This window comes from Budorcas taxicolor, chromosome 7 (genome assembly GCF_023091745.1).
Source record: "Budorcas taxicolor isolate Tak-1 chromosome 7, Takin1.1, whole genome shotgun sequence".
Lineage (NCBI taxonomy): Eukaryota > Metazoa > Chordata > Mammalia > Artiodactyla > Bovidae > Budorcas > Budorcas taxicolor.
In genome coordinates, this window is record NC_068916.1 from 59,281,444 (window position 1) to 59,289,601 (window position 8,158).

At 37.8% G+C, this 8,158-nt stretch overlaps 1 protein-coding gene across 1 annotated transcript; it reads left to right on the forward strand.

Moving 5' to 3' along the window:
* The first annotated feature begins 200 nt into the window (after positions 1-200).
* SPINK13 (serine peptidase inhibitor Kazal type 13) lies at positions 201-3,339 on the forward strand. Its single transcript, XM_052644436.1, has 3 exons — positions 201-270; positions 2,134-2,171; positions 3,208-3,339. The coding sequence occupies exons 1-3, from the start codon at positions 201-203 to the stop codon at positions 3,337-3,339; spliced, it is 240 nt and encodes a 79-aa protein (XP_052500396.1).
* The last annotated feature ends 4,819 nt before the right edge of the window (positions 3,340-8,158 follow it).

Below are 8,158 nucleotides of genomic sequence, written 5' to 3' on the forward strand. Positions count from 1 at the left end.
TTCTTTCCCTCTTCAGGGCAGAAGAGGCTTCTTAGGTCTGAATCCCTAGAGACCAGGCCAGTTTGAGACCACCATGACCAAGTTCAATTCAGAGTAGTGGGTTATCTTAGGTTTGGAAAGACAGCTGTGCAAGAAATGATGAATAAACTATCTTGAGCATTTCCACAGGCCTCTCCAAGCAGGGCATTAGATGAGATCAAATGACTGCCTTTCCCTGTATGATCATATTTTTCCTGGAATCCTCCACTTTGGCACATGTTGTTTTTTCAGGTAAGCAAACTTAGGAGCAAAACACCTGTTTTTTTCTTTTCATTGTAGAAAAGAAAAAGAGTCATTTGTGACTGGATGGGAAAATTTTGCTGAAACATAGGCCTTTGGGCTTGATAATACCAATTGGGTATCACTGTCGGAAAGGGGGGCTTCCCTGGTGGCTCAGAAGGTAAAGACTCCGCCTGTAATATGGGATACCTGGGCTTGACTCCTAGGTTTGGAAGATCCCCTGGAGAAGGGCATGGCAACCCATTCCAGTATTCTTGCCTGGAGAATCCCTATGGACAGAGGAGCCTGGCAGGCTAAAGTCCATGGGATCATACAGAATCAGACATGACTGAGTGACTGAGCACAGCACTATGGAAAGGGAGAGCTCCCCTCGTGGCTCAGCAGTAAAAGAATCTGCTGCCGGTGCAGGAGATGCAGGAGACACAAGTTCAATCCCTGTGATGGGAAGATCCTCTAAAGGAGGAAATGGCAACTCCAGTGTTTTTGCCTAGATAATCCCATGTACAGAGGAGCCTGACAGGCTACAGTCCATGGGGGTCACAAAGAGTCAGACATGACTGAGTGACTGAGCATGCACACACACATTAGAAAAGGAGTTACTATGGAAAATCCTCCATTATTTTGAAATCAAATAAATAACACATTTCTATATAATCCATGGGTCAAGAAAAATCAAAATGCAATTTAAAATTATTTTGAACATGACAAAAATGAAACGAACAAAAGTTTAGACTCAAAGAGAGTCATTACCTTCAAACCCTTCACCTTCTACTGCAATTCCATCCTTATCCTTTATGTAACCAATCTTATTAGTCTCTGGTTTATTTTTTCTGTGTTTCTTTTTGCTCAAATAAACATACATATGTACATTTTGTCATTCTTCCCACTTTCTTACATAAAAGATAGCATAGTATAGGTACCTACTTGCATCATGCTTTTCCTAATTTAAGAATGTCTTGAAAACCAGTGCATATCAGTTTACAGGGATTTCCTCATTCTTTTATGCAACTGCATAAAACTTTATTGGATGAATATACCAAAGTTTATTCAGTCAGTCTTTAGGTGTACAGGCATTAGTTTGTGTCCAATATTTTGCAATAAAAACAATGCTGCAATAAATAATCTTATGCATATATATTTTTCTATTGTTGGAAGGTTATCTTCAGGGTATATTCCCTGAATTGTGATCAAATATGAATGCAAAGTAGTTTTGTTCAACATTGCCAAATTTCGCTTCATAAAAGTTGTGCGAATCTGCATTCCCACCAGTAATAGATGGTATTTCAATATAGTTTTATAGCATTTTTCTTATCATACTGCATTTAAATATCTTTTACAAATTTAAGGGTCATTTCCATATCTTTGGGGTTTGTGTGTATATATGAACCCTTTATGATAGGTGTTGCAAATATTTTTTCCAGTTTATCAGAATTTTTTAGTTTATATTTGTCATGAAAAAATTATTTTTATTTGAATGTCATAAAGTGTATCAGTTATTTCTGTTATTGCACAGAGATCAATGAACCATTACCAGAAAGTCTTTCCTACGTTAAGATTAAAGAGGAATTCAGTTGTGTTGTATTTTGATCTTTGAATAGTTTTATTTTTTATGTTCAGATCATATAACCCCAAATAGTTTTTACTCTTTCTTCAATGACACAGCAAATTTATAAATGAAGTTAGGACTGTGAAAAAGGAGTAGAGAATAAATAAATGGATGAAGTAATTAACAAAGGCAGACCACCTACAAATTTTATTGTACATTACATTTCTTTATTCAGTCAGTAACTTCAGTGAGTGAAATCAAATTCCGTGGAGAACTACTAACCTATTGTGTCTGTTCTTTATTTGCAGAACTCTTCAAACCACATGATTACTCTGAATGGCCTGAGGTAAATTTAAATTTATAGCAGTTCTGAATTTTTATTTTAATCTGATCACTCTCTTCGAGGGATCTCAAACTTCATAGTGGTAAAGTAGAATGGAAGTTTTCTGTATGACTTTGGGCATGTAACTTAACCTTGTCAGGCTTAAATTTACCCCCATGTAGCATAAGCATTATAATAATAAAATGCATCTCTGAACGTTAAATGAAATAATCCCTGTCACTTGTCCAAGGCTTGTAGCTCACTTGGTAAAGAATCTGCATCCAGTGCAGGAGACCTGGGTTCGATCCCTGGGTTAGGGAGATCCCCTGGAGAAGGAAATGGCAACCCACTCCAGTATCATTGCCTGGAAAATCTCATGGACTGAGGAGCCTGGTGAGCCGCAGTCCATGGGGTCACAAAGAGTTGGGCACGACTGAGCGACTAACACTTAAAAAGTTTAACAGTGGTACAATAGCTCAGTGGGTCAAGAATATACCTGCAATGCAGGAGACCAAGGAGATGCGGTTTGATCCTTGAATTGGGAAGATCCCCGGGAGAATGAAATGGTAACCCTCTCCAATATTCTTGTCTGGGAAATCCCATGGACAGAAGAATCTGGCTGACTACAGTACAAAGGGTTGCAAAGAGTTGGCTACAACTGAGAAGCTAAGCACATGTTCAGAATTTAATCCCAGTCTCAATACAGAACCCTCACTCTTAAGAACTACATTTAAACCCTTGTATTCTAGGAGTTCACATAGCTATCTCTACTCACAAACTTCTGAGTTACTGGCATGGGGACTCCAAGTTTAAAGGAGAACTTTCCATTTGGGGTTTAAACTGAGTTATTACACTGTTTATGGCTTCAACAGATGATGAATGGGTGAGGACTTTGTAGTCAGAAAAGAAACTTGCCTAACTAAAGCCCAAAGGAGACGAAATCTTGAGAAAGATCCATTAACATCCATTAACTTTTATGTGGGGCAGAAGTGACAGGCCAGAAATAGATGAGGGAAAATTGATCAGTTGTTATTCATACGATATTTTATGATGTTTGCAGCCCCCGTGTAAAATATATTACCCACTGGATCCTCTTTATGATGCAGACTGTCCTGAAGTGACAGCATATGTTTGTGGGACAAATGGCCTCACTTACAAGAATGAGTGTTTCCTTTGTGTTGATCAGTGGTAAGTTCAAAATAAGATACCATTATTTTTTCTCTATATTTCTCCACAGAAATTTCCAATAATTTTAGCAAGGAACTGGATTTGCTGATTCATGGATTTTTTTTTTTTAATAACCTCCATTGGTTCACAAAAGACTGGAAGACTGGAGATAGACTATACATATAGTAAAGAGAAAAGTCTTTTTAAAAAAATTTAGTTGACTCATTTAAAAACAAAAGATAAAAAGCTTACACGATATTTTGGCAGAATTGTACAGAGATCATATTAGTAGATAGTCTATAGATCATACAAGCATAAATAGAAATCCATTTTTAAAAAATCAAATTTTCTTGAACAACTTACAGTGACATACATATGAATAGCACCCATACCTTAGCTTGGAAGAAATAAATACAGGTACTGATACAGACATAGATACAGACACAGACAAAAACACAAGTGTAGATATACACATGAGTAACAAAGTGGTTATGTGGTCTTACATGGATAAAAATTGACAGTGAACTTTTAATATTTTTTGCCTTTCAAATAAATTCAATGGGAAATTTAGACTAAAAATTATATTCCTTGTAATATGTTTTAGCTCTATTTGAAATTGTTTCTACAAATCAATCTTGTTGTGTCTTGTAAGTAACTCTTTCATGACCTATGAGATCCTCTCTGTTGGGAGTTTCTAAGAGTACCCTCAAGTTTGATGATGCTCTAGTAGGACTCATAGAAGTCAGAAAAGCCATTACATGCATGGTAACAGTTTATTACAATGAAAGGATATGGAATAAAATCAGCAAAGGCAGAAAACTCATTGGGTAGAGTCTGGGAGATCAAGCACCATCTTCCAGTTGTGCTCCACCAGGACAGTCACAAAGGTAGTGCTTAAATTCTCCCAGCTATGACGTGTCATAACTTGTATAAAGTATTGCCAACCTGGGAAACCCACAAAAGCTTTGGTGTCTAGGCTTTTTAATGGGGACAGGCAGCACCTACTCGACTGACAACTACTAGTCTCGAGCCCCCTTCCCTCAGGAGTTAAACTGATACAGAGTGACTTAGCAGCACAGCTAAACAAAAACATTCACCTGAGGGTAAACTATCTGGCCTGGCCTATGGCCCTAGGTTACAAAGTTATTCTTAGGCAGAATATCCCAAGGGTTTATAGGCTACTTCCTCTGAATTGATTTGAGCATCTTGAGTCTGCTGAGCTAACTCCTTTATGCCTATCTTTCTTTGAGAAGAATCTTCATGGATTTCTGGCATCATGCTACCACGCCAAGAGAATTATTTCTGAGCACTGAAGGAAACAAGGTGTAGAAATTAGTCCCATAAAAGTAATACTGACTCATCTTCACAGCAAGTAGTAGCCTCAGAGGATGACTTTAAAGGAAAGAATTGGAAACTGAAAAATGTGAATTAAACAAGTATCTACCACTGATTTCTAAGAAAGAAGAATGAGAATTCATGAATATTGTCAGACTATGTAGAAGATTAAATTACATAATATGGTGGTTGTCACTTTCTCAGGCAGGGATAATTAGGCAAGAAACTTGGAAGTGTCTTCTTAGTTCTTACACATAAGCTTTTTTCATACTGTCTGGTATTTGGGTGCACACCACTACAATGACCAGCATAAGAAGGACCTACCCAGAATGGCCTGGGCTTTTGGAAATTAGAATAGGTTGACGCAGAATTACATTGTGGGCTTGATTCTCCAAGATGCTACAACCCAATGACTTCTCAAAGATGGTTTTGAGATTTTCTTCAGCCTCAACTGGGAGACTTGAGAAAGTTTTAGAAATTCTAAGATCATGCCTCTGATTTATTCTGGCTCTTTCTCTCTCCTTTCTTTTCTCCCTCCTTTCTTTCTTTCCTTCCCTTCTTCCCCCTCTTTCATTTTTCTTTCTTATCCATTTTATAAGTGTGCCAGAGAATATTGATGCCAATGGCAGGGATGGTACAGGAGACTGTGTATTTGTTTTAATTCTCACTGTGACTTGCATGTATAAACTTGGCCTTTATGCCATTTCTGTATTCAGGGCAAAAAGAACAGTCCTGATGTTCTCTGAGTGAGGGAGGCAGTCAAAACACTAAGGCTGTCTTTGCCCTTAGCTAGTGTTTTGAAGAAAAATTCTGATAAATTGGAATCATAATCCTGAGAGATATCTACCATTTATGAACAATGTAAATCCCTCAGAAAAAGAAAAGAAAAAAGAAAACTGGAAAATACAAGCCTACTCAGTGTAGGGCCCTAAGAATAACTACCAAGAAAACACAATTGTATGAAACACATCCCCAACTCTTCATAAATTAGTGGTCTTATGGGCCAAGAAGAAATATTGCATAAGAAAATTCATGGAAATAGAAAACAGTATTGCTTCTGTTTAACCAGAACAGTATATCACTAAAATTTTATGGTTGACAGTATTTTAAAAAATCAGATTTTACCTAAAAATACAGATTTCTAATTTATTTTTAAAAATACAAAGTGAAGCTAGGACTTCACTTGCAAGAAAAGCAACAGTTATCTAGTAGCAACTCTCCATCCAAATGGAGTCCAGGTATCTCAGAAAGCCACAGTCCCACCTCTCTCTATTGTGGGAAGGTGGCCCAATTCACTTACTTATATTACCAGCTTGGCTCCTACAAACAATTATGTTTGAAACCCCTGAACCAAGAGAGAAAATCAAATGTGTATCAAATGTAAGCCTAATATGGGGATTAGGATGGAGAGTCATTTGATGGAAGAGGCAGTTACAGGATAGAATTTTTTTTTTCCACACAGATTTTTCTCCCCTCCTTTCTTTCTCTGCTCCCACCCCCTCCCCATGTGTGTGTGTGTGTTGTTTTTCATATTCTTTTCTATTATGTGAAAGTGAAAGCCACTCAGTCATGTCCAACTCTATGCAACTCCATGGACTATACAGTCCATGGAATTCTCTAGGCCAGATACTTTGTAACAGTGCTAAACAGTAGGTCCTTTTTTAAATCTATTTTATATATAAGTTCAATTCAGTTGCTCAGTCGTGTCTGACTCTTTGTGATCCCATGGACTGCAGCACACCAGGCTTCCCTGTCCATCAGCAAGTTTCAGAGCTTGCTCAAACTCATGTCCATTGAGTTGGTGATACCATGCAACCATCTTATCCTATGTCGTCCCCTTCTCCTCCTGCCTTCTATCTTTCCTAGCATGAGGGTCAGTTCTCCACATCAGGTGCCCAAAGCATTAGAGTTTCAGCTTCAGCCCCAGTTCTTCCAATGAATATACAGGACTGATTTCCTTTAGGATGGACTGGTTGGATCTCGTTGCAGTCCAAGGGACTCTCAAGAGTCTTCTCCAACACCACAGTTCAAAAGCATCAATTCTTCACTGCTCAGCTTTCTGTATAGCCCAACTCTCACATCCATACACGACTACTGGAAAAACCATAGCTTTGACTAGACAAACCACTGTCGGCAAAGTAATGTCTCTGCTTTTCAATATGCTATCTAGATTGGTCATAGTTCTTCTTCCAAGGAGCAAGCACCTTTTAATTTCATGGCTGTAGTCATCATCTGCAGTGATTTTGGAGATCACTGCAGATAGTGATAGACTATTTGGAAAGAGTCTGTCACTGTTTTCATTGTTTCCCCATCTATTTGCCACATTGTGATGGAACTGGATGCCATGATCTTAGTTTTCTGAAGGTTGAGTTTTAAGCCAGCTTTTTCACTCTCAACTCTTTCGCTTTCATCAAGAGGCTCTTTAGTTCCTCTTTACTTTCTGCCATAAAGATGGTGTCATCTGCATATCTGAGGTTATTGATATTTCTCCTGGCAATCTTGATTCCAGCTTGTGCTTCATCCAGCCCAGCATTTTGCATGATGTACTTGGCATATAAGTTAAATAAGCAGGGTGACAATAAACAGCCTTGATGTACTCCTTTCCCAATTTGGATCCAATCCAAAATTAACAATAACTATTATTATTATATAATTATATTATATACTATAATAAATGTTAAAGTATTATAAAATAATAATTATATACATATTAGTATGTATATGTTAATCCTAAACTCCTAATTTATTCCCCAAACCTCCTATCCCTTTTGGTAATCCTAAGCTTTTTCTATGTCTATGAGTCTATTTATGTTTTGTAAATAAGTTTATTTGTATTATTTTTAAGATTCCACATATCAGTTCAGTCGCTCAGTCATGTCTGACACTTTGAGACCCCACGAACAGCAGCATGCCAGGCCTCCCTGTCCATTACCAACTCCTGGAGTTCACCCAAACCCATCTCCATTGAATCAGTGATGCCATCCAACCATCTTATCCTCTGTTGTCCCCTTCTCCTCCTGCCCTCAATCTTTCCCAATATCAGGGTCTTTTCAAATGAGTCAGCTCTTCACATCAGGTGGTCAAAGTATTGGAGTTTCAGCTTCAACATCAGTCCTTCCAAAGAACACCCAGGCCTGATCTCCTTTAGGATGGACTGGTTGGATCTCCTTGAAGTCCAAGGGACTCTCAAGAGTGTTTTCCAACACCACAGTTCAAAAGCATCAATTCTTCTTCTATGAGTCTATTTCTGTTTTGTAAATAAGTTTATTTGTATCATTTTTAAGAGTCCACATATAAGTGATATCATATGATATTTGTCTTCTTCTGACTTACTTAACTTAATATGATCATCTCCAGGTCCATCCATGTTGCTACAAATGGCATTATTTCATTCTTTTCTATGGTTGAGTAACAGTCCCATTGTGTGTGTGTGTGTGTGTACATACACACACAACATCTTCTTTATCCACTTATCTGTTGATAGACATTTAGATTACCTCCATGTCTTG

What these genes read in the sequence shown, in the direction of transcription:
- SPINK13 (XM_052644436.1), top strand. Translation starts at nt 201, where the DNA reads ATGACTGCCTTTCCCTGTATGATCATATTTTTCCTGGAATCCTCCACT. An exon ending in GGCACATGTTGTTTTTTCAG is followed by an intron (nt 271 to 2,133) that starts GTAAGCAAACTT and finishes CTTTATTTGCAG; the next exon opens with AACTCTTCAAACCACATGAT. An exon ending in ATTACTCTGAATGGCCTGAG is followed by an intron (nt 2,172 to 3,207) that starts GTAAATTTAAAT and finishes TGATGTTTGCAG; the next exon opens with CCCCCGTGTAAAATATATTA.